At 39.6% G+C, this 26,632-nt stretch overlaps 1 protein-coding gene across 12 annotated transcripts in view; it reads left to right on the plus strand.

Annotated features, from left to right (window-relative positions):
* Window positions 1-26,632, plus strand: part of frmd4a (FERM domain containing 4A) — a 101,318-nt gene that overhangs the window by 59,966 nt on the left and 14,720 nt on the right. For 9 of the 12 annotated variants that reach the window (XM_078949379.1, XM_078949384.1, XM_078949381.1 and 6 more), the window contains exons 2-11: window positions 11,186-11,251; window positions 16,958-17,052; window positions 18,054-18,146; window positions 22,084-22,168; window positions 23,077-23,133; window positions 23,778-23,800; window positions 25,567-25,650; window positions 25,736-25,801; window positions 25,895-25,952; window positions 26,121-26,207. In XM_078949379.1, the coding sequence (XP_078805505.1) occupies window positions 11,186-11,251; window positions 16,958-17,052; window positions 18,054-18,146; window positions 22,084-22,168; window positions 23,077-23,133; window positions 23,778-23,800; window positions 25,567-25,650; window positions 25,736-25,801; window positions 25,895-25,952; window positions 26,121-26,207 (714 nt within the window). Of the gene's footprint in view, window positions 1-8,449; window positions 9,089-11,185; window positions 11,252-16,957; window positions 17,053-18,053; window positions 18,147-22,083; window positions 22,169-23,076; window positions 23,134-23,777; window positions 23,801-25,566; window positions 25,651-25,735; window positions 25,802-25,894; window positions 25,953-26,120; window positions 26,208-26,632 lie in introns of those variants that run through there. The other 3 variants (XM_078949385.1, XM_078949383.1, XM_078949382.1) reach the window with 1 other exon arrangement.

A 26,632-nucleotide genomic window follows, 5' to 3' on the forward strand; every position in this document is an offset into this window, starting at 1 on the left:
ATTTGTTCGCAGTTATCTTAAGGCAGCTAGTGTCTGATATCCCGGCAAAGTCACACATGCAAACACGCATCCCTTTATCTTGTGTTGGTGTTTTAAAACCATTTCAACAGCTCCCTGGAGAAATGCACTTATTTGCATAGTCCGTCTGGAAAACATTTTCACTGCTCCGTTCCCAGGTTTGTCAAATGCTCAGTTGTAACCGGGAGGGGAGAGGATTGCGGATGTCTGAACATGCTGCAAGAAAAAAAGTTCCTGCAGGCATTCATCACCAGTCAAAGCGTGACTGGTAATTTAGCTGGCAGTCTATAAATCATAAATCACTATCAAAATTTAATCTATTATCCATATTTTGTTTATATAAACATGTATAATGAGTTGTCTGCTGTTTTGCACCCTTGCTGCATGTTAAATATTAAAGAGCAACATCCTTCTTCTATATAGGTCCATGTGGGATGCTGTCAGCCTGGTGATGCACTTAAGCTTCTCTCCAATGCCAGACTTCTGTTAATGTGACAATGTGATGCATCACCCTGCTTGATTAGATTGTCATTAATTGCTAACGCTTAAATGGTTTACATTTACATGTGTGCCATGCAGTTAAACTCAACAACCCTATAGTCTATAGCAAGTTAATAAGTGGAATGATATTGGATCTTTATAAGATCATACTTATTTTCTTACATAAAACAAAAAGTTTTTCAGAAAACAAGCATTTTTCATTTTTTTTGGTTTTCATATTTAAGTCAGGTCGGATTTGAGAAACAATTGTGGCATGTAGTACAGTCAACCATACCAAAACTACCTACCATACTTTTATCATAGTTGGGGCACCTTAAATCCTTTAAGTACATCACAACTGTGGCCGGATGATAGAAGGTTTATGGAGGTGGTCCATTGCTACTAAATAAAGTGTTAGGTTTAACTGTGGCATTAGTGTTGCAAATATAGGAGCTTATAATGTTTTAGGTTCAGAGGTTAGGGCCTTGGTATTGAATGGTAATCCTAGAGGATTACCACGGGAATCTGGTAAAAATCTGAGGAAATCCCGCAGCGGGACTCCCAGATCCTCCATTTGTATGGGTATTTTATCCTCTGATAGTGAGTGTACATGTGTTTACTGAGCAGAGTTTTAAACTTAATATGTGAATTAACTTGAAGAGATAAGTCAGAGTTATCCTTTCTAGAATCCAATGTATACGTTAAGTAATAAATATATATTATTTTGTTTCCTATTTTCCTGTTTTAGATGTACTGATTATCTTTTTTACACATTGTTTGTGTCTTTTAAGAGGGTTAACAGTGTCAGTCATCATTTTAGCTTGTGGGATTTCTTCTGAATGCTTCCTACAAATATGAACTCAGCAGGCCAAATTTCCCAAGAGGTGTAATCCATACACATCCCCATGTAAGATCTGATATCTTTCCATAAATCAGTTTTCTATCTGCAAGCCTTCTAATAGCCTTATGATAAAAACATTAAAATCTGCTTTTACTGCCCCCACCTATCAAAAAAAAAAAATTAAAATATGTTAACTCTGGCTGTTCCATGGTTTATCCACTTCCAACCTTCACATTTTGACTCTCCTTGAGGCCAAAACAGCCAAATGGAGGAAATTTAATACCTTTACTTGACGGGATTCCCTTTAGACGAAAGGGACTGGCGCCCACACTCACAGAGAGAAAAGGCACAGCTGCCAAAGGGCTCTCCCTGCAGATGAGCTGGGTCATTTTTCATTACCTTGGCTCAGTGTATCTGAGCATGTAGCACTGGAGCGCCATCATGATGAACCAAAGCTATAGCCTGATAAATCCCATCTGGACACCATGGGGGCAGCACAGACAGGCTGGAGGGCTGAGATCTTGGCCCAGTGGCTGTTTTTTTTATTCCACTGTTTGTCATTACCCTAAAACAGATCCAAGAGGAAGATGAAGAACAGTATGGTTGAGGTTCCACTGCGTTCTTTACAACACCTAATTTTTCTTTACTAAATATTTGATATTTTGTGTTTCCCTTCTGAATATCTGCACCTATATAGCAATCAAACATAAAGATCTTGCTCCATCAGTAACCTTAGAGGAAGTATGAGGTTGGTCGCTTTGGTAGTGAGCAGAAGGGGTTCCTCCTGTGTACAGTTTCAATACACATTTGGTAAAGTATTCCCTTGTTTTATGTTTGTGTTGTCATTTTGTCATTTGCCACATCGGCCTACCTTGTGGGGAAAGCCTTCGCCGCAGGTCTTTTAACTTGATTTTTCTGAGATGTTCTTGGGGTTTTTTTTGCTATGATTTCTGTGTGTTTTGTCACGGAAGGTCTACCTGGTAATGGCCTAGATTGCAGACAAACTGTGCATTAAAACGTTTTTAAAATGTTTGCAACTTAAGGGATGAAATGCACATACATATTTATGTGCATCTAGGAACAGTCCAGGACGATTTTTATGCCACTTTCCCAAAGAGGAAAGTCATTTGAAGAATAAAAGTCCTGGAGGTTCAGTCCTCTCAGGTGTTGGTTTGTGACAGTATGCCTAATTAACTTGGAGAACACACACAAATATTACCACACGTGCACATTCTCTACGGCCAAATCAGCAAAGAACAGAGAGGATTAATGTGTTTTGTATACCTTCTCCCCTGCAGTTCTGCTCCCAAGGGTGCATGTCTACTAGGGCAAAAGAACACATTAGAACTGGGACACCTACACTCATAGAGAAGTTTGAGCACAGCCCTGTTTAATATTCACCACGGTAGATGCTTTGCGTATTTGGTATTCCATCCAGTCGCAGGACAGTGTTTAGAGGCCACTAAGGTTCAAACGCTCTCCAGCACACAGTGCCCTTGAGTTTAAGACACAGACATTGTAAATGTGTGCATGCCTAATATCTGGTGTTTCTCTCTGGATTGCAAAAGAAAGTCAGAACAGGTGAGGGATTCATCAATCAGCTAGATGTAGTGGTGCGCCCTCAAACACACAGCCCCAGCGCACAATTGTCTACGGCCTGGTCAGCATTCATAAACCAAATACCTTACTCTTCATTACATTGCTTTTTACCAGCAGTATCAGTGAAGGCAGGGTCACTCAGGTCTTCAGTGATTTCTTACCATGTGAATTATAGATGAAGGGAGGAGGTGGAGGGGTAAAAGATCCTTCCCTTGTGAATGACTCACACCACCAATGACATCCTGGCAAATCGGCCCCCATTAGAACAAAGACTGTGTCTCATTGAGATAAAAATCATCAAGACATGACATCATTCGTACCTGTTTGTCCTGAAAGCCCCTGTTCTGTTCTTCTTGTCAGTTTGTCAGCACTTTAGCTGCCTCTCTTACCCTCATGAATTTATATTTACTACTCTTCCTTAAAAGCTGCTGCTTCTGCTAAATGACCATCCCTTTCTGCAAAAAGCATGGTGGCAGGTCAAATGGCTTCACTGTCCAAAGTTTCCCTTGTGCTGAAATGTCAGGACTGACCAGACATTATCAGAAAAGGGTAAATTAAAGTCGACAAATAGAAGAGGGTCACATTGAGTGAGCTATGATGATGACATGGTAAAGTACAACAGAAAGTATTAATGTAATTAGGCATGCATTATTCTCAATAAAAGAAAAAGTACATGAGTGTTGTGTTGACATACTCTCAAATGGACACACTGTGGAGCTGTATCGTTGCACTGTCGATAAAAGGCTTTTTACTGGCTGGATGTCGTCTCAGGAGACGGCTGCTGTGGTCTTGTTTGGAATCTTTCTCCTTTAAATATAACTGGAGGCTCTCTGTTTGTGAATTAGCATGTGGGTACATCTTTGTGACCCAGTTTTGTTTTTTATGTGCACATATCTTTTGCATCTTTGTAAGCAACAAAACACATCAATTAAAAATCAGAGAAAGCCATGGATGAAAGAAACTACCAGTAAAGTAAAAGAAGTAAAGAGCAAAGAAGACATTGAAGCAGGAGACATTTGTAATGATCTTTGACGGGTATAGAGTTAGTGTCATTTTTGTTTTGTGGATTTTTCAGTGCAACTTTTAGTTTTAATAGAATATATGTTCAAGTAACAGAGCAAAAAATCTAGTGGTATTTTCATTAGAACTTTAAGAAATAAGCAAAAAATAGGAGAATGTCACAATATTATACCCATAATAATTCTATTTGGCTTTAACAATGGAAACAATACCACTGTTCAGTCTTGTGTGACCTTCAACTTTTTTATTTGTCGTTGTTATTTCTAATTTTTTGTTTTTCAAAATAAAATTTCCTCTCGCTGCTATTTTCCTTCTTTGTTTTATTTTTTTCCATGTTAATTTTACATTTCATGGCAGTAAAAGTTAATACAATCGGCATAGTAAACAGAGGTATGTGGAAGACAGTGTCTTATTTTAGATTCACTTATTGGAAAAATAAAGCCAAGGCAGCTCATCATCCCTTGTACCAGTGGTCCCAAATATCTGTGGGATAGTTGGTACCGGGCCACAGAGGAAAAAAAAACACAACCTACACTTTTTCTGTTTTATTTGTCATTTGATTTTGAAAGAATTTTTATTTTGGAAAAATACTGGATTCTCCCCACCACATATGACTCATTCTTGATGCATGTCAAGTCGCTTGGTCATGTGTTTAAAAGATACATCCATAACATTCTTAAAGCGGCTGCGCCAACCTCTAAATTGAAACCTCCAAAGTAGCAAAGTTTAAAGGAAACAAAAATATTTAGAAAGTTTGTTTTTGCAAAAAAGAGTCAGTGAGAAAACAGAAGTAGAGCCTTCAACTTCAAAGAAAAAAAGATAGCAGCTACATTTAACAGACAAAAACCAGCTCTAAACCAAAAGTCTGTTCTCCAAATATGGATTCATTGTGACAGTTGCCACCACAGACCATGATAATAATGCATAAAATTTAGCGACTGGCTGTCTAATGTTACAAGGATGCAGCTAATAAAGTTATTCAAACGATGAATTCATTTTTATTAGAAAATACCAGTTTCAGAGACGTTTTATTTGTATCCATCGCACCTTAAAAGTTGGACGAGAATGAGGGCTGCTACATCCCATTTTAGTGGTTCCTATGAAATCTAGTGTACAAATACATTTGAAACCAGCTGCAGATATATTACACAGGATGAAAGCAAGCTTTAGTCTCAAGAGTTAAGGGAAACTGGAGGCTAAAAAAAAAATCTGAGACCCACTACAGCCTCATAGAGACCGGTCCATGAAAATATTGTTTGACATTAAAGCCATCCCTGGCCTGAAAAAGGTTGGGGACCACTGCACTACAGAACATCAGCTCACATCATACATTCCAAACACAACACCAAACTCTAATCCAGATTCTGTGACATTTCAGGAAAAACAAACCCTTAATTGATTAAACTCTTAGTTAAATAACATTCCATGGTAGGAATTCTGATTTTTTTCTAAATCCTCACAATACTTATAGCTTGAATTTATGATCCAAGTGTATAGCAAACCTTGGATCACACATAATACATTGTGATGTTTACAGTGTTGTAATGTATGTATGTACAGTACAAATATATTTTTCCCATTTTTTGTGGGTGGAAAAAAAGAAAGGCAGGACATTGTGTTTTGTAGTAAACTGAGAACAAAGGAGAGCTACTACAGAAATATCTCCACTTTTATTTTCATCTGTTTTTGAAGTGCCAGTATGTTTCTTATTTTAAAAGCTCCCTAACTGAAACCACATTTTATTCCCAAGTCATTCACGGCCAGCAAGGGTGGAGCTCACAGGCACACACTAAAATGGGCACACACACACACTCCGGCGCACCAGCACACACTTAACAGACATAACAGATCTCTCCTGGTCAGTCTTTCTCCAGACATTCCACATTCCCTGACCCTCCCTGCTCCGTTTAACCTCGCTACTATTAGAAATTTTAGATTGAGTAAAGAACAGGATTTGACTGAGCTTTTCTTTTTTAAGCATCTTATTGTGAAACTATAACATACTCTGTTGTAATTTAATCTGCACCATATGTGGACACTGTCACATTAAAACCTGCAGATGAGCCATAAAGCCCACTGAGATTTTATGATCTCAGCGTCATAAGTCATCATGTGTTGACTGTTGTCAGATGTTAGCTTGCTCAAAGTGCGACATGTTTGAAAAGGGGATGTTTATTTAGTCTCTGTAAATATAAGGGAGAACCAGACAATGGCAGTCAGAAGAGTGTGTGCGACCGGCTTGGCTCCCTACCGCAGTGTTCCAGTCATCTTGCTTTAATTAACCCGCAAATTGGGTTTATGTGATGCAGCGCCAATATGTTACCTTTTTCAAGCTCAGACCATGAACCCTGTTTGCTTGTCCAGACTTAAAAACTTAAATCCCACACCCTCCAGTGGTAATAATATCTCATGCATACAGATCTTTCCACTTCAGACCAAAAATAGAAATCCAGCAAATCAGCACCTCATTACAGCCGACTATTTACTGGTTAGAAGAGTTCTTTCCTGTTTGAAGGCTCTCAAGCCCTACATGTCTATTTCTCACATTTAGGCACTTGCAAAATTCTAGACTATTGACAATTTAGTACAGCAAATAGGGGTCATGAATGTTGGATATTAAAGGTTTGTTTGATTATTTTTTCAGTCTTTTAATCTCTGTCTCAGTTCATGAATCTGCCTCCTCTGGCACAGCCTTCTGTCTCAAACAAGGGCTGTTTTCAAAATCTCAGCTTAAGTCTTAATTATGACACGCTTAGCAGTTTTTTTGTATCTTTCCTGAAGTTAAAGCTGGCTTTACTCCCCGTTCCCAACTGCTTGACTTTTTTTTTTGTTTGTTTTTTTCCTTTTCTCCTTCTCATGCATCCTGCCAACAACAGGATCCTTGTGACAGAAAACTGAGGAAGTTACCCATAAAAGAAAGATGTATTTGAAATCAAGGGCTTGGCTGTGTATATTAAAGCCAAAGAAAGAGTCATCTGGAGATGTTTAAGTTGGACAGGCCAGTTTCCGGTGTCTGGATCGGGCCAAAAATATCCAGAAACAGAAAGATCCGGCTGCAGGAGAAAAGGATACACCTCCTCATTTCTCATGTGAGCATTTGCAAATGAAGCTGAGTTTGGGGATTGCAGAACATTCCAACAGCAAAAAAGCCTAAAACATTGAATTTAACTTAAAGTCCCACTCCGATCATCTTTTGATCCATTGTAAAAGCCTTCTTATTAGTCTTTTAATTATGATTATGCCATTTTTAATAATAATAATAATTGATACTTTATTTATCCCACAATGGGGAAATTCTTCTCCGCATTTTGACCCATCCCCTGGGGGGAGTGGATTGATCCGCCAACCCTTCGGTTGTTGGATGACCTGCTCTACCACCTGAGCTAAACTGCAGCCCTAATATAGCCAATTTAAAAAAAAGTGTCATATTCTAGGACATAGTTTCTGCAGAGGATAGATAGATAGATAGATAGATAGATAGATAGATAGATAGATAGATAGACAGACAGACAGACAGACAGACAGACAGACAGACAGACAGACAGACAGACAGACAGACAGACAGACAGACAGACAGACAGACAGACAGACAGACAGACAGACAGACAGACAGACAGACAGACAGACAGACAGACAGATAGATAGATAGATAGATAGAATTAATATTACATTAGAAATTCACCTCTGAGTTGTGGGTGGGATTGTTAGAGTGTAGTATGCCTGACTCCACTTCCCATCATCCCTTTGTTTACTCCCTCTCCGGCTAGGTTACAGCCCCTCACATCCCCAACCTAACATTACCGGTTCAACAAAAATGGTGAACAGTATTGGCGCAATAGGATCCAGCCATACAGTTTTCTGCCAGATACCAGCTCCAATGAGGAAAACAAAGATGAACATGGTTCTAGTCATCTATGAGCTGATGCATTAACATCAGCAACAACTTTTTTTACAACACAAACTAGCAAGTGTTGCTGATGCTGCATGCTTTACATGCAACCTCACAATGTTTGTTGATATAATAAACAATAAACAATAAACTAGCTGAGTCATTCAGACGTTTTGGAGTTACCAATGATCTCATTTATGCTTCAGAGTAGTATCAGTAGTATGACACCATACCAGTGTTTATGGCTTATGTTTATGTTGTGCAAACCGTTTTTTTTTTCTTCTTTTTTTAAAACCTTCTGGTTTAAGCAGCTGCTGTTCTTGACGTAAACGATTAATGACAAGCACCTAATGTAGGTCAATAAAAACCCTCAACCTATGTGGGTGAAAGGCCAGAACTCAAGGATAATCTGAAAAAACTCCTGTCACTTTAATGTCTTCTTTTTTAATCCCATCATTCATAACATTAAAAGAGATTTCTTCACGGCAAACAGAGAAGTGGGGGTCATTTCTTTCTGCTGTAAAACGCTTGTTTCATGTGGATGAGTGTGAAATGCATTCTGTTTGGGTGTAGGCATGCGCTCGTGCACACACAGCCACAGAGGTCTGCAGTTTCTCATGACTGGGATCCGCTGCAGAGAATTTCCCCTCGTCTCCTCCTCTGTCCCCGCCCCCACATCTTGCCTCCATTATCCCGAGCAACTAGGCTGCCTGAGGAATAAACATACCTGGAAAAAACTGATTTCAAGTCGTAGCAGCCATACCGGTCGTCCGTCCCACCACCCCCCTGCTCGGTGACCGTTGGTACGGTCTGAGCTAACCGCACGTTCCCTGACTGTTGGTGCCGGTAGAAAAAACGGGGTGAGGGTGGGGGGGAGTCGACCGACGCTGGAAGCGCGAGGCGCTGTTTTCCGTAGGAGGGATGAGGAACGAACCAGAGCTTGGCGCCTAGCTATCAAAAGAATTGGCTGGAATGACAACGATATAGAACCGGCATAACACCGGACATATACATAGCTGTCGTTTTGGGGGAGAAGGTTGTTACTGTCGCCAACTAATGGTTCCAAACATGGATGCTGATGTGCCTCCTCCTTTGAGCCGGTCAGGAAAACGGGTGTTCTTTGATGATTTCGTGGCAGGAACACGACTCGTCTCCTTTTGGGATTAACATTCCTGCCTTTTTAGCCGCAAATCGGTGCCAGTGTCTTTGAGGAAGCCGTTGACGGAGCCTTCTCTGGCAAGGTACTGACCAAAGCATCACCAGGAACTGTCTGTTTGTTTGTGAATGCATGTAATGGTGTCAGCTGCAGCAAAAAGAAGGAAAAAAGCGATTAGTTTTACATGTTTGTCTCTATTTGACCTAGCATGAATGCTAACTAATCAAAACTCTATAATTGTTAGTGAATATTAAATCACAAAGTGTAGTTTGGACCACCATATATGCGTTTTTAACCTGAGATCTACCCTCTGTGTTATTACTCAAATAAACCCTGTGTGAGTAATAAAAGACTCCTGATACCTAAAAGAACATTTAACATGGTGATCTATCAGATTTCTATTTGCCTGGCAATGCAACAATAAGTTGAATGAATTATTCATCCTTGAGTTTATTGAATCTACTGTTCAGAGAGACCTAATCACATTTGCTTTTCACAACAAGTTGAAGCTCACTTGAACGCACCAAATGCAGCAAACCTAACTGAATGTGGGAAACTAATAAGTGCCAGTTTCCATTGCAGATTTAGCTTTCTTATAAAAACAAAAAATCAGAGCACTGATTTGTTACCTTGACATCAAGGTTAGCTGAATTCCAAGGGACTCAAAGCTGATTGGCAGTAGGAGGATGCTCCTGTGAGAATGAGTCTGCATTGCAGTTTATAGGGTTCTGCAGGTAATATTTTCAGTCATTTGCACTGCAAGTTTTCAAACTCAGATACCTTTGTTAGCAAACATTTAATATGGTTTAAATGCTTGTTGTCCCCCCTGACTGTGCTGAAAAATAAGGGTTGTCCCTATTGCTGTATCCCACGAATAATTGGAAAGATTTGTAAGCAAGAAAGTGGTATGGAGCACAGTGCAATGTTAAATAAAGAAATATATGAGTGTAGGAGTAGCTGTCTGATGCACAGGTGCAGCCAAGCTAAACACACAAGCCGCAGAAGATCAATAGCAAGTGGGAGGGCTACCCCAAACCTGCTGAGTTGCCAAAGCCACACCCACACACATATGCATGTGTTGGCACAAACAGCCATTCAGAGGAGTTCTCACTGAGACGAGTGCTGAGGCATACATGTGTCACTTCTTAACTGCTTCTTCTTTTATGATGTCCTCACCTGCTTGTGATGTTTCCCTCTCATGTTAATGCAAGCTTACAGAAATAGTGGGACAGTAGTCAAGCAGGGGTTAATTTAAATGTGCAGCCGGCATACCCTTGTTTAATTCTAGTAGCCTAAGGTGGTGATAAAGTTATGGTTTACAAACCGGTTTTCCTGTGTTTATGTTTATGGTTGACATCTTGGAAAGCGTTATACTTGATTTACAATAAGTATCCATCCACTTTTCCTTTTTTTGAATCCTACAACTTTTCTCTGCATTGTTTTTTTCACCCCTGAACTTGTATTTTTTTTTTTTTACATATAAGGCAGGTATTAGAGGACTGAGTGTCTTCAGTGTTCCCTAGTCCTTGATCCTGTCAGAATTGAGAGAAACTCCAAATAAACTGAAATACAGCAGAGTATTAACACATACTAACAGAGTCAACACTCTTTTACAAGTGTATTGTACTTTTTTTCTTTTTTTTACTATTTACACCTCAGTTACATTTTTGTTACCATAGTTAGGTCTGTATGGATAACATCTGACTTCTTCTTTCATTGCACCTGCTCCGGTATGTTCATTTGAACTTGGCACACATGCTATTTCGTCTTTTTGCTCTAATGTTCAGCATCTTATGTCAAGACTACCATGAACGGATTTCTTGTCGACCCTACTAAGCTACAGTTTTTCTTACTGTTAGGGCTACAACTGTTAGAGAATGGGTTTGCTGCTCTTAAGAGGACTGCTGGAAAAGTTAGAGAGGGAGATGGAGCTGGAGGCTGTTGGCTCGCTGTGTGTAACTTACAAAACCCTGCTAGGACTTCAGTGAAATATCACACAGAGGGGGAAAAGCCATCTCTTTGAGTATGGCAAACTAAACCTGTTGATGTATTTTTGAGTACATGCAACATAGTTTAGACTTTAAAAACATAGTTTTTGTTAAAAAAAGGCAACAGAGTTTTATTTGAATGTTTCTACATTGTTTTAAATGCAAAAGTACTCAATATATTTTCTGTCTTTCAGATGACAGAGGGAAGGCGATGTCAGGTCCATCTTTTGGATGACAGGAAGCTGGAACTCCTTGTACAGGTGAGTGTTTTGTTTGTCTCTTTCCACGCCTTCTGCCGTGTCATTTTATAGCTTATTTTCTAAACAAATGAGAGATCCTGCCACTTTATTGACTTAAGACACTCGATATCTGCTAGCAAAGAGAGATTTTGGCCAGTTGTTTGTGGCTTGGCACTTTCTCAATCCTCACCTAATCTTGTCATTCCTGTTATAGCCACTCATCGTCACAGAGATTTTTAGACATAGTGGCTTCTAAATATAAGTCTTTAGACATACGTTTCAGAGCTTTACATCTTCACTGAAAATCTTTAAGAATCAATTTAAAACCAGCACCCAAAAAAGAAGACTATATCTTCATCGTCTGCTAAAGTCTTTGACCTTCTCACTTTGAGATTTATTCTGTAGCTATCCTTTGTTCGAGTATTTTCATCTGACTGCTTTGCTAGATTGTCTGAAGCATATTTTTTTTAAGCTTCACCCACTGTGGGTCTGAGAATATTACCTGGATCCTGCAGAGAGGTAAAAAGACAAGAGACAATAATTGGCCTGGAACTGGAGAAGAAGAGCAGGACCGGCAGAGAAACTCAAGAGGCTTAGAGGAAGAGAGAGAAGGGAGATGCTCAGGAACGGAGAGACAGGAGATGACATTGAAGGGAGAGAAGAAAAATGAAGGGGGGGAGCAAGGATAGGTCTGCTGACTTCCTGATTTGATTACGCTGCCAGAGATTATTTTCACTTCAAATTGGTACTTGTTTTTGCCACTCTTTCACGTACAGTCTCTGTCTTTTCCTCTCCATGTCGTCTTTGCTCATGCATTTTCCTGCTTCCTGTTGATGAATTTCTGCACATAGTACTGCAGGATCTGCTGGTCTTTTGATTCATGGTTGCTAATGCTCTTTTTTTTATCTCAATTTAAGAAGTAAAGAGAAAATAAAAAGAAAACAAGGTTACTTCTTTTTAACTTTAATTTAAGTTTATGCAAATAAATGTATGACTTGTGTGCAATGGGTATGTATGGGTTACAGCAATATAAATGTATAAAAAGTATAAAGAGTCTGAAATGTGAATATTTTGCTACGAGCAGCTGTTACAGTCTAAATAGAAAAGGCAAGATACGGTTGTGTTTTTTTCTTCTTTTCCTTCCATCTGTGGAGCAAATGTTTTGTAGGTCACTGAATTGTTATGGGGGCCATAGAGAATTACATTGTTTTTCACTCAACTAAGAAGGCAAGCACTCACCCCATTTGCAAAAACAAAACCATTATTTATTATGTGTTCACATAACATACATTTTTTTGAAGAAGGAAGAAATCCTCACTTTCTAAATGGCTTTTACATATCCTGCTTTGTCCTCTGGTTTAATCTGGACAAGCAAGCCAGCTGGGCCTTTTTGAGCGACTGCTCAGTCCCACAGGTGTCATTCACCTCAGCGCTCTACCTTATCCCCTTTGTTCACCGATGACATGTCCTTTATAGTTTGACTTTATGTAGAGAATGAAACACAACAGTAAGCACTGAAGGGATCTCCAACAAATTGACCAAGTCATACAGATTGGACTGAACACAGACAGACCTTAAGAAGCTTAATGATTGATGAATACATGCTTGAGATCATCACTATAACACAGCTTTGTGCTGTGTAGACTGCCATGATACGTTAATTGTTGCCCCATTAAATTTGAGAAATTCTTGAAGCACCAAGGGCCTGTTTTGCCATACACAAAGATGCGACTGTCAGTTTAATGAGCCTCTTTTGCACGTTCATTACCAGTCTGGGGATAAGCTATACTGTGCGTCTCCCAGCCCCTTCCCCTGTAATTCTCACTCAGTTAATTATCTGTGCTGCTGAGCAGCAATGGGTTAAATGTCTGTGAAAAGCAATGTTGTCTAAGCTTGCAGAGAGCTGTACCATCTAATGAATGTGTTGTGTTTGCTGTCTTTATGAGTGTATGCATGTGTTTGTGTGCATGCCATTGTTCAGTCCCTGTGTCTGTCCCATTTAATTAATCGCACAGTTGCAGTTCTTTGGGAAAGTGGTGATTATGTTTACATTATTGCCAATGAAGTTCTAAAATGACCAAAAAAAATCCTATTTCCATATTGTTTGCCACACTTTAAAAGAAATAACTGACAGTCAAAATTGATTTCATTTAGTTTTTTTTTTAACTTTATTTTTATTACATGAAAACAAACCACAATAACAAGGGTCAATTCTAGGTGCTTCTTCTGTCTATTTGTTGTAAAGTGTCCATTTTTTTCCACTTTCGGTGTAATTATGCCTCTTGCAGTCTTAGCCTGTATGTTATTTTTTCCGTTGAATAGATGTCAATAATTGTTGAAGTCCATTGCTCCTTTGATGGGATCGACGTAGTGCCCCAGTTCCTGGTCAATGTTTTTTTAGCAGCTAGTGACATAACTTTAAATAAGTATTTGTCACTTTGGTGGACAGAGTTTCCTGAGAACATGTACAAATAAAACAGTTCTGGTTCCAGAGAAATTGTAAATCCCAGCACTTTGCATGTGATATCACACACCATCTTCCAAAATCCTGTTACATGCAAACATTTCCATAATACATGAGAATGGTCTACATTTACTTCTCCACTAGACCTGGGTGAAAAATCGATTGAATGAATTAATTCAAAATTTTTTTTACAGGGGATTTAAAAAATAACTAAATCAATTTTTGTGGAAATGCGCATTTTTGGCTCCCCAGAGCTTCCGTAGCGTTAGTTTCACACGGCGGTATGTCAAGCGACAAACAACAACATCATAGCACACACGTGACAGTTAGCGACAGCATGGCTACCGGTGAGAGTAGGAAGTTAGTTCCCAAGAAAGGAATAAAATCATCTGTTGTTTAGAACTGGTTTGGGTTTGCTGCCACAGACTTGGAGGAAGAGACCCCACGCTGCAACATAAAGCCCATCGCAGTCAAAGGCAGCAGCATCACAAACCTATTCCAACACCTGGGGAAAACCTTTTATTACTGTTGTCATTCATTCCGTAACACCAAACATGAACGAACGCACACTCTCACACACTCTCGTGTGGCACGCGCTCATTCCTCTTACACACGCAGTGTGCTGACACACATACACATAGTCATTCTGCAACACCTATATAGTTAATTGTTAGTAGTTAGTTGTTACTGTTATTTGTTAATAAAGAATACTGCATTGCAATTATTACTTGTACTGGAATTCATTTGCGACGCGGCCGCCGGAAGATTTTGTGTTCGGCGGCAGCGGTGGTGGTGGTGGGGGGGTGACAGCAACTCCTGCTGCTTCATCAGCGCGGTGATCAAAAATCCCACAGCGTCACAGCTGTAGTTTATATCTTGTGGGACACAAAGAAAATGCGACTTCTCCAGTACTAATAGCAGAACCGTTGAGGTCAGGGGCACGGTGGAGGACAATCACAGAAGCGGTCGTTTTGCATACAGCCAAAGACATGGTACCCATATATACCTTGGAGAAGACGGGGTTTATTAATTTAATTAAAACCTTAGACCCCAGATATGAGCTGCATTGTTAATCCTTTAGAAAATGGTGCTACTCTGAAGGTGAATGTTTGTCTCCTTTTAGGTGTTGCTACGACAAGTTCTCAAAACTCTCCAGCTGTCCGTCCTTTTCTAATAAGCACCATGCTGTTATTCCTTTTGTAGTCCAATATTTAAAAGTTGGATCATATTCTGCTGGTTTAAATTGCCTACCGTATGCTACCCATTTTATTTTTTTGCACTATTTAAGATTTTGTATTTTTGCAGGAGTTTGAACCATATAGTTAGTGTATAATTCCATTTAGGTTTTGGTTTGATTGTTGTATTTTTGTTGCATTGAATAGTGACAGCTGTACCTTTTTCCCATGTTTGTTTCTTTTGCACAGTACAAGAGGAATGCACTAACTGACAACTTGTTCCATCTTGTGAATCAGCTGCAGTCCATACTTGTGTGTGGTGTTATTGTCATTTGTAGAGAAAGCAGAATTCAACTGTAATGCTAAGGCTGCCTTTAGGCTGAATTTAAGCACAAATCACTGCAGTAGTAAGACAAAGAGCTAAGACAACTTAAAGCGAGTTCTGTTCATCTTGTTTGTTATTCTTAGTCATGGCCTCTTGATGTTCATCGATTTATCATGGTTTCAATTGTTTTTCTCCATACAATTTTTCCTTCTTTACTCTGTGTTCCTCTTTGGTTCCAGTCCCCACACATGTTGGTTCTTACAACCTCCCCCCCTTTTTGTGTCTCTCCATTTGTGTTGTTACCAGGTAGTATGGTAATGGTAATGGGATGCTAACCATGGATATTTCCCAGACTGAACCAAAACAGGAATTACAGTAAAGCCCATAAAGACAGTCCATATTCAGAGCTACGGGCTCTTTAAGCCAGAGGGTTTGCTGTTGATCTTTATAGCTCTTTCTCACATGAAACATCAGTGCCTTTCATGCTCTGGATAGAGGTACTAATTTTCACAGAGTCATCAAAAGTCAGATTTAAGCCATTGCCTGTATAAGAGGACTGAACTTAGTGACCCCCCTCACTGTTTGGAGCGTGCAAGTACCTGTTAAATTCAACTTAAACTTGCATTTCTGAGTATTTCTTTATTCAAATCGTTGTGTGTCAGGAACAGAAGCAAAAATGCAGTTGGAAAAAGCTCTAAACATTACAGTATCTATGTCACTACAGATTTCTTTATAAAGGACACACATTTGTATTATAAGGTTATTGTCATAGGATTCTTATGGCACAGTTTGTCCACATAATATCCTCATTCAGCTCATGTTCCAAAAACATTTAGATGTTGTAAACTATTCTGTAGATGTCATAGTTATGTGGGATGCAGCTTAGTGATGATATTTTCCTCTGAGTGTGTGTTTGTGTAGTTTTGTGTGTGTATGACCTCACCTCCTTTTCATTAAATAACTCCAGTTAGCTTCTGACACTGAAGTTAGCTGTGCAATGTGTACACAGTATAGGTCACTGGCATTGGCATTTGTTTACTGTGGCAATAAATTCTGTTTGTGTGTAGCTGCATATCGGTATATAAATTCAATTTTACACAATAAATGAATTCTTTTTTTTTTACATATAAAATGCTTATTCCTCTTGTATCCAGAAATTTAGAAAATTTGTTCAATGTCTACGTTGGCTTGTGCATCTTAATTTGTCTGCAAATGTTTGTGTGTATATGTAGGGAATGAGGCACACCCATGGTTAACCACAGGGCCGGATCTACTTTTACTCATGATCTGACAAACCAACAGCATATGGCAGCAATCCCTGATCTCTGTGAGGCTTTGAAGTGATTTGTCTGCTCTGCATGTTAAGAAAGACTCTGGGTCCTCTCTCATATAGTTTAAGCAAATGTTTACAGTAGAAGTTAGTTTGAAAAATGTATTGCTGCTGTTCTGTTGGCCATAGCAACTGAAACAGTGACTCTGCAGTGAAAGGTAAGGGTCAGAAAGGAGACTGGAGGGAAGGGAAGGGAAGGGAAGGGCACTTGCAGTGTCAGCAACATCCACCAGCCACATCCATCTTTTTTCTGCCTCTCTCTCTCTGTGTCTTTATCGAGCTTCACAGTCATTCTGCTTGTTTTAGTTGAAAAAAAAAGTCTGGTCATTGCTTTAAATCTTTAGCTTTTGGAATAAACTCTAAGCTCTATGCACGGCGACTGTCACGGTCATGAAAAAGCATGAACCAAACATTTCATTTGTCTTTTTTGCAGCCCAAACTGATGGCAAAGGATTTGCTGGACCTCGTGGCCTCTCACTTTAACCTCAAAGAAAAAGAGTACTTTGGAATTGCATACGTGGATGAAACGTAAGATACATTTAATCTGTTCATTTTGTTTTGTCAATTTGCTCGCATAAAAAATGTCCTCAAAGCAAAATTTACAACATCCATTTGATCATTTAGGAAGCAAAGCACAATTTTTTGATGTCACAGAAAATAGTGTATCTTTAAAATCCCACTCCAGTTATCTTTTGATCTATTGTAAAAGCGTTCCCAGTGTTTTTTTTATTGTGATTATGCAAGTTTTAGACAAAATTTAAAAACATTTTCTGGGACGTAGTTTCTGCAACAGGGTTGGTAACTGGGTCATTGTAAGAAGACCATCAAGGGGCATAACTGTTATTTCACCATAATCCTTATAACTCTACTCCGAGTATCACACAGAACTGATCTGGACATTCTAGTTACAATGGGTTCTGGTGTTACAGCTCAGGTATTCATCGACTTGATGGAGGACAGCAAAGATCACGAGGCCTTATCTGCCAGTAGGCCTGTTAAAAAAGCAGTGCTTACAATGCAAATGTGAAATTCAAATGAGTCTTGTTGTGTATTGTGACCTACAAAAAAACAAAGCACCATGGTGTCCTGACTGCACAGACATTCAACTCTTTTGAAAACAGGAAAAAACCGTAAATCTTTCTTCCAATGTAACCTTTGATTTCAGACTCAGCCAAGCCTGACTTGCATGACTTTTCTTTCCAGTCTTGAAGATGTCTGTGATGTAGAGATTTGTTGAATTTTCTTGCAGAAGCTGCCTTTGTGGGAAAGAAGGTTAGAGAGAGATGCCTCTCAGTTGCTTAGGAAACAGGGCAAGGTCACCAGGTTGGCAACCTGTCTGCAGTTTTTTCTCTCAGATGTGAAATAGGAGACTGATAAAGTTACAATGGGAGGAAACAAAAGACGAGAATGTCAGTGGAAAAGTAAAACTCTGGGGGCTTAAGTAGAAATGTGTTATATATTTGTAATTCCTTGCCAAGTAGAAGACATATCCAACTAATGGCATTGACTTGTTGTTTCTGCATCACCAGGGGCCACTTCAGTTGGCTGCAACTGGACCGCAGAGTGTTAGAGCATGAATTCCCCAAGAAGTCTGGTCCCATTGTGCTCTACTTCAGTGTCAGGTAAGTCTTAGTGTGAACCCTCCACCTTCACCACAAGCCGCGGTTACATGCACAAAATGTCTTGATCGGATGAAAAATCAGATTAGAATTTAACCTTGTACATGGGCCCAGAAAAACCTTTTCAGATTATAACAAATGTCTACATGGGCCACACATTCGGTCGGAATAAATCATTTTGTTTGCACATGCGCACTTTTCTTTAAAATACCGGAAGAGAAAATGAGTCTCGCTATAAACAAGCTGAGCTGCCACATACATAAATATGTGGCTGCTCCGTAATAAACGAGATGATCTTCTAAACGTGCTTTTATTATTGGTATGGTTATTATGAAGCGCCTGTTCGCTCATCATTGTATTTTTAATCCGTGGGGTCAGTGCTTTTTTTGTTGCGGAGCGGACCTGGAAGAAGGGTTAAGAGATGCTAACACGTGCTAACAACAGAACAGCCCTGGATGAACATAAAATCCATGCGGGAATAACATCAGCCTTTATTTTGTCAGGACACGACTGGAAGCAAATCCAGGTGATTGTTTGAACGGTTTCTAAGGACTGCGCAGCATTTCTGCTTAGAAAAGCTCACACCCCGCACGAAAGCCGCTGTGTAAGGTTGGCGGTCCGAGCTCTGCTCGAGCAGCTTGCTAACCCAGAGCGGCGGGACGGATCGCAGTCCGAAGTCTCCCACACATACATAACAAAACAACAAAACGCACACGTAAAAAAGCATCCTCCCCTCCCCTCAAACACAAAGTTATAAGTCCGGCTGCTCTGATCAAAAACACAGTTCGCTCGGTCCACCGGCGCCTTAGCCCAGACAGCGCAGGGTCCAGACGTCACGAGGCACGAAGCGCTCCTCCCTGGCTACCCCCCTTGCGAGGGGTGTAAGAAAAGGGAGAAGCAAGGAGCCAGCTAGGTGAGGGTGGGATGAGGGCGGGATGAGGGCGGAGCGGCGCTCCGCGCTTCGCACCGGGCGTCCGCAAAGCAGCCGGTCGGTCCTGTTTGAGCTCCAAAGCCTTCTTTGGAGCGAAACACCGTCTATGCATGACGTTAAACCTGAGCAGTAGTAACACACTAACGGAATGAACCGTTTACATGCACAACGATCGGATCAACAATCGGCATAACCCACCTATCTCCATTGGAAAGAAATTTTAAACCGAACGAGTCTGATGGGGGCAGAGTATTCCGAACGGCGTGTTTACATGACGCATTTTTGTTCAGATCAGGCTTTCTTTCTGATTACTTTTGTCCATGTAAACGCAGCTCTTGTTTAACCCGTTAACACCAGACCTTTAGCTCCGGTATTGAGGTTCTTTGAATTAGCGTTACTCTAAAATTAATGTATTTTGAGTGGATTCTAAGTTGGAGAAAAGCAGCTTTGCAAAGAAATGCAACACTTCACTACAGGAGTGAAGTGTTTATGCTATCAATGTAAACCAGCTGAGTCTGAAGCAGAGAAATGCTGCTTTATATATGCAGCCATGGTGCAGTGGTAGGGCAGTCGACCTCTGATCGAAAGACTGCAGGTTTGATTCCCGCCTTACCCGTCCATATGTTGAAGTGTCAAGACACTGAACTACACCTTGTTTCTGTTGCCATGATTCAGCAGTGGAGTCGCTATTAGTGTTTAAATAGCAAGTTAAAATGTTAGAATCTCAGTAGACTGAATTATGAAGCCAGTGTTTTCCTGCACATTAATTTCACATGGTAGGAGGAACAGATTAATAAGATAAGTTATTGGAAAAAGCTTCGACCGCCGCGTTGAACTCCCGCTCCAGTGTCTTTTAGCTACTCACAGCCCTTTTAAACCTGCCTGTATGGGTCGTATTTAAATCCTATGTAAATAACCTCACTGAGACTATAAAATGCAAAGTTTTCTTGCAGAGACTCTTTGGGGAGCATCACTGTTTGATAAGCATGTGCAGCTTTAGACTTTTTATAGGTTTTTAATAAACTAAACAGATCAAATATGTACTCTTGTACATGACAAAACCTATTATGAGATGTGCCCCCTTTAATGTACAGCTGTTACTGTTGCCTCAGATAAAAGCCCCTCACTGACCCTATGACAGCAGGATCATAAAACAAAGCCTGAAACTCTCCTCTTTTATGTCTTCAAACAATGGCTTTACACTCACATAACCCAGAGCTGGCTGTTACATTGACATTTTGTTTTCTTTTTTATAGTATTATTGATTTAGGCGCTTGCATAATGTTAAATGTGCAATATAAAATACTTTTTTTTAGATAAACAAAGCAAAACACTGTTCAGCAAATGTGATCCCATGTACAAAAATTGAAAACTCAAGCCTTTGTTTATATTTTTTGTCAAAACTAGAACTTAATGAGGTCACATAATAAACACCAGTATGCTGCTCTTTGTCTGGAAAACAGCATGATCACTCAGCATAAAAGTATTATTTATTGGTAACTTTTACAAGCTAGTAAAAATCATAACACAGTAAAGCAGCTTCTTTAGTCACAACCCACAGAATCCCAGCAGAATGCAGCAGGTCCTGATTTTACTAAGTGCTCCTCATAGAAGTGTGTTAAACAGCTGTGTGTCTGTGGGCAGACTGCTGGGTGAAGGTCTCTCTCTGTGTATTGGATTAGACTAAAATGTGTTTGCGATTGTGATCATAGCTCTGTGAACTCTGACACAATTTTGAGTTGCAAACCCCCCCCCCCCCCCCCCCCCATCTCTTTTCTCCCACAGTTCAACTCAATCTCTAACCTCAATCTCTTTAAATGTCACAGTGGGTGCATCTCCACCCAAACACATCTCCTTCACATCTGTACACTCGTTTGCTCCATGTGCAGATTCATAGTGGAACAGCAGTGAGCCCTAATGTCAGACCTGAATCTATTATGAGGCGCAGCATGATGGTTTAGCTCTGTTTTTTTGTGGATTTATAGGCTTCATGTTAGCTCACACTCATGTTGTCATTTTTTGTGTGTTGTGGAAACATGTGAGACCGATGACAATATTTGGCAGATTTAGTCGGGGCTTTTTTTTTTGCAAGCCTGCTGCTTTGCTGACAGTGTGCATGTCTCATCAACACCGCAGCTTTAATTAAACATTCAAACTCCGAATATTGACAGGACTCCTCTCATTCTCTCTGGCAGCTCAATGCGTAGCGTGATTTAAGCCCTCCCGCATCGATCCACCTACAGCCATACTCACTCGATGCCTGAACACACTCACTCGCATGCTCCTATGTAGACATGTTTTGGACACCTTGTTTAGTCACAAAGAGATAAACATCTGAGAGACGAAGCAAACAATTTCATTGGAGAGAAACCTTTGGAATTTGTATTTTCACTACAGATGACAGCAGCATGTAGCCTCCAGTGCACCACTTGCTCCCCTCCAGTTCTGCATGCATTTATGGGCTAAATTTAGATGGCATTATTATGTCAGTTCCATGCTATATGCTCTGCTAGAAGTGGGTTACTGTGCTTTTCCCTCCAGTGTGTGAGTGTCTGTATTTCACTGTGTGGAATCACTGTACCGTGCTGATCGTGCACCGGGACAAACGATTGTGCAAAGAGCATCATGTGCACATCAAAAGGCTGAATGTTTATGTGACTGCATATGCAGATGGAGGAATGTGAACACACTACCAAAATAACAATGGACAGCCAGCGCGGGCACAGGGAGATTGGATGTCAAGGGAGAAAAAAATGTTCATTGAACTCTTTCTGCTTCTGTTGGGGTTCGCCCCCTGCTGGTCATCTGTATTATTGCTTAATCATTGTCACTGCTGTAAAATGCAGAACAGGCAAAAGCATACATGTAGAAATATTAAAGCCAAAGTGAAGACAACACCCAGCATTACTAGAACAGAGTTCTGTATTTTATTTAGGTTGTAAAGATAGTTATATAGATAAGCCATTGCTAAAAGGGTTGACAATAATAAACCTTCTTTATATTTTTTAGGTTTTACATCGAGAGTATATCTTATCTCAAGGACAATGCTACAATTGAGCTGTTCTTTCTTAATGCCAAGTCTATCATATTCAAGGTAAGCTTTTTATGTCTCATGTTGATGTGTTTTTATCCCTAATAAGAAATAACACTGCATCTATTTACAAAACCAGTAGTCTTAGTATCCTAATCCATTGCTATTTGATTCACATGTTTTGCGTAACAACTTTATCAACAGAATAACCTTGTATTTAGAAGTATGCCACCAATTTGTTAACCCAATTTTGGAATCTAAATTAGAGGCTGCCACCTGAGGAAAACCTGGACCTCTGCTCTGCACACTGATTTTTGAGCTATTTGCATCAGCTGTTACTCATCACACTGAGCAATGTCCTACATCACAGCAACAAGCCAATAATGTGACACATTTACTGCCATCTGGCAATGCTGAAGCCCATTTATGTAGACCTTATGGATGGCTATGAAATTCTTTTTTGGAGAAAACCCTCATAAAATGAACTTTTACTTTACTAGATTTTTATGCTGAGGCATTTTGTATTGACTAGGACAACCCTGTTTTTTTTATTAGCATAATTTACACATATTTAGTGAAAAAGATTACTTTTTAGTACATATTTACTTGTTATCTTGTTATCATCTTTCCATGTAGTTTTAATGATATGCAGTTATGTGTTGTGTCCACAGGAGGGCGCATGTACACAAAGCTCATGGTTTTGTGTCAACTCGAATAAAACATGAAATATTGAGTGAGAATCAAAATGATGATATATAGACACATATACTATAGTTTACACAAACTTATTATCTTTTATCATAAGTGTGCATCCTGGAAAACAAACAGCATATTTTCAATGATAAAGTAAAATTTTGTAGAGGCAGGAACATTTTTAATCCCCATTTCAGCACAGTTTGTATTTCACTTTAGCACTTTCAGACAAGAAAAGGAGGTGTTACTCATGAATGTCATTGTCTTTTCTTTTGCAGGAGCTAATTGAAGTAGACAGTGAGGTTGTCTTTGAGTTGGCCTCCTATATCCTACAAGTAAGAAAACGTTTACTAATTTGTGTGATTGTAGTTTTTATGTCCACATTAACTTTGTTATACAAAAGTATACTTTTGTCCACGAATTGCAGTAAACAGTTTGCTGGTGACTGTTATATCTTCATGAGTGTGTGACCATGCATGAGGATCGTTAAACGTATTTCATGTTGACCTGCGATCAGATGAAAGTTTTTAAAATATGTCAGAAGTTTGCTGTCAACCAACTGAACAGAGCATGAGAAGATCCGCACTGCTTTTGCTTCCCGAACACACTGCATTGTGGGAACCGTTTCTTTGATCCCAGATCTTTTTTCTTTGATTTTCTTCTCTCAGAGAAGCTCATTCCATTAACTGGGATTCTGCTATGTCAGGTTACACATTAGGCTGACTGGCTCGTCTGCGTGTGTTTGTGTGTCCGTGGTGGTATTTGTTCCATGTGTTCAGGTGCAGTCGTACAGTATCAGGTATCCGTTCCTCAAGCTTTGAAGTTTTCCTTCAGTGTCTCTCTTTGGCTCCAGCAGGGCAGTCTTTATGGCTGCATTACTTCTGCAAGCTGTATAAATATAAACATAAATCTGATCAGTTTTTCCATACTCCTGATCAAATGTCTGATATGTTCTCACTATTTCTGTTTCTTTTCACAGGAGGCAAAAGGGGATTTCACCAGGTAAATAAACAATTATTCTTTTATTATCTAGGATTTCTTATTTGCATCAAATGTAAGTACACTGTGTAAGTTTTCTGACTTTCAGTCTTAAATATGCCTGAGTGATGAGACTAGTTGAGAAACTGTTCTCCAATGTCCTCCAACTATGTTTATGTAAAGAAAATATTTAAGTATGAAGCGATTTTACTTTTTTAATATGAGGAGCAAAAACCAAAATGTATGAACACCATCATTACAATCATTTCGTAAGTTTAGATTAAACTTACCTTTTAGCTTTGCAGGTTTTTAATAGCCCAAAGGTACATCATCCTTATTGCAGCGTGGATAACTAACTACAGCAGCCGTCACCTCTGACCTCATATCCGCTGGTTAAAGAAGTAAATAAACTCCACATCCTGAAGTGGACTGGAATGTGACACTCTCTAGAGACATTCCTTTCAACTTATTCCCACTTGTTTTATATCTCAGTCACACACACTCATCCCCACACTAGGCATTTTCACTCAGCATTCACGCTGAATGACTATAGAAAAGCTGCTGTCATTAAACCATCACTGTTTTTAATGACTGGCACAGATCAGAGAGACATTACAGCCGGAAACTGCTGTGTCCTTCTGCCACAAGCCAGGATTGTGGAATCAATTCACTGGCAACTATCCAATTGTGATAAATATTATATTTGTCTTTCTTTCTCATGCACAACAGAGTTCTTTCAAACAGTATTCAGGTCATTCCTCTACAAGATCTAACAACATTTTCTCACATAACTTTCTTTTGGTTCAATAATAATGGAAACATTTGTTTCTGTCATATTTTCTGAGAGTTTGAGCCCTCATAACATTTGTTGGGCTTTTAGGCTTTGGAAATACTGTATATACTACAACTAATGCTAGCATTTGCATTTGGGAGTTGGTTGTATTGCATACAGAACACATTTGACTTTCACTTGTCAATATTAAAATGTTGAAAATGCTGTAAACGGTTTTTAGGTCCCCTGAGCCATGCCAAGACCCCTCCGAAGGACCAGTCCACAAATATTACCCAAAACTCCCATCGGCAGTTAGAACTAAAGAAGCAACTCAGATGAACAGCAAAAACAAATCAAGATCAGTGCTGGTTCCATCAGTCCAGGTTTTCTGAAGAAAAGAATCCGGTGTAAACCAGAGGAATAGTTTAGTGAATTCATATCAATAGAACAGCTGTTTTGTTAATGTTGGATAGTGAGGATGTGTTCCAAAGTCTCAGATCAAAGGTTGCCATGGTCCCAGAGTCGCCTTTACCTTTTTGAGCTTTACCGGTGTCTAAAGATTGGCTAGAGGATTGCAATAAAGTACGAAGCCCGATTGCTGCTGGAGATCTAGAAACCAGTTCAAGTCTCTTTAGCTCGTACTGTGGCATTGTGCCTCATTTACTCTGTTCTAATCTTTTCGAGCTCCATTCCCCTTTCTTATTTTTTTAAAACTATTTTTAACGTTTAGACCTTACTTTTTATCCCTCTTGTTTTCTCCTGGCCCACTGTCAGTTTTTCTGCAGCTGCTTAGAATTGGGCCGCACCCAGTCCTTAAAATAGAGTTTTCAGAACATCAACATTTAGTCCTCTCCGTCAACCAGACTGACTGTGTTTACCTGACTCGCACAAAACCTGGTTTTTAAAACTATCCCAAGGTATCTTTAGTTGTTATACATTCAGAATTATTGTGTGTGTGTGTGTAATTTATTCAAAGCAGATTTAGCACTGATCTGACCTCTTTGCCTGTCTTTCACAGCAATGATGTAACCAGGTCTGACCTGAAGAAGCTGCCTGCTCTGCCCACTCAGGCCTTAAAGGAGCACCCATCTCTGGCTTACTGGTTAGAGCCTCTTCTATTGTAGAAGAATTTCTTCTCACCTGCTGTCTCTTTTAAAAACGCTCCGTTTCCTGTTATTGTTCCACAGCGAAGACAGGGTTATAGAGCATTACAAGAAGCTCAGTGGGCAGTCGAGAGGGCAGGCTATCGTAAAGTAAGGAAATCCCTGTTTTTGCTTGTTTGTGCAGTGTGTGGAAGACAGTCTTCCTCATGAACCCCTACATCTCTGCTTCTCTTGTCCTTACAGTTATATGAGCATTGTCGAGTCTTTGCCCACATATGGAGTACATTACTATGCTGTAAAGGTACACTTTTACTGCTTTGCCTTTACTTTTTTCCTTTATGCATTCACATAACTTTCTTTTTTTGTCTCTGGGCCTGCTTGCAGATATTGGAAACTTACAAATGAAATGAAGCACTTCTAAGGTGTTTTTTTTTTCTTTTTCCTTTTCTTTTAATGTATTTTTTTCCAGGACAAGCAAGGGATCCCATGGTGGTTGGGTCTGAGCTATAAAGGCATCTTTCAGTACGACTACCAAGACAAAGTGAAACCCAGAAAGGTGAGCTAAAGCTCCATGTGAGCTCTCTGTCTTCCCTTTTTATGAATTCTAAAAGAACATTTCTTTTGAAGTTTTTCTTTTGTAAAAATTCATTTCAAGTCTTTTCACAAAACAAGGACACACCCCCATAGAAAAAAATGCTAGTTTGTTTCTCTACATTTTAGTTTAACCAGTTAAATCCACTGATTTAAAAAATAGTTGCTATTTACTGTATATTGTCTACTGGACTGGAGCTTCGTGTAGAAATCTATGCTCTGATGTTAGCAGAGAGAAGGTGTTTAGAAGGGAAGCTTCCAATATGTTTTTATTTATTGGAGGAAGTTAGCTTCCAGTGTTGCTTAACTGACAGCACACTTCCAGATGGTAAATGTAGGCGTGTAGATTCCTGCCGTTTGCCTCATCAGTAATTTTGTTTTCCACTAAAT

Source organism: Oryzias latipes, chromosome 6 (genome assembly GCF_053564925.1).
Source record: "Oryzias latipes strain Hd-rR chromosome 6, Olatipes_Hd-rR_3.1".
Taxonomy (NCBI): Eukaryota; Metazoa; Chordata; class Actinopteri; order Beloniformes; family Adrianichthyidae; genus Oryzias; species Oryzias latipes.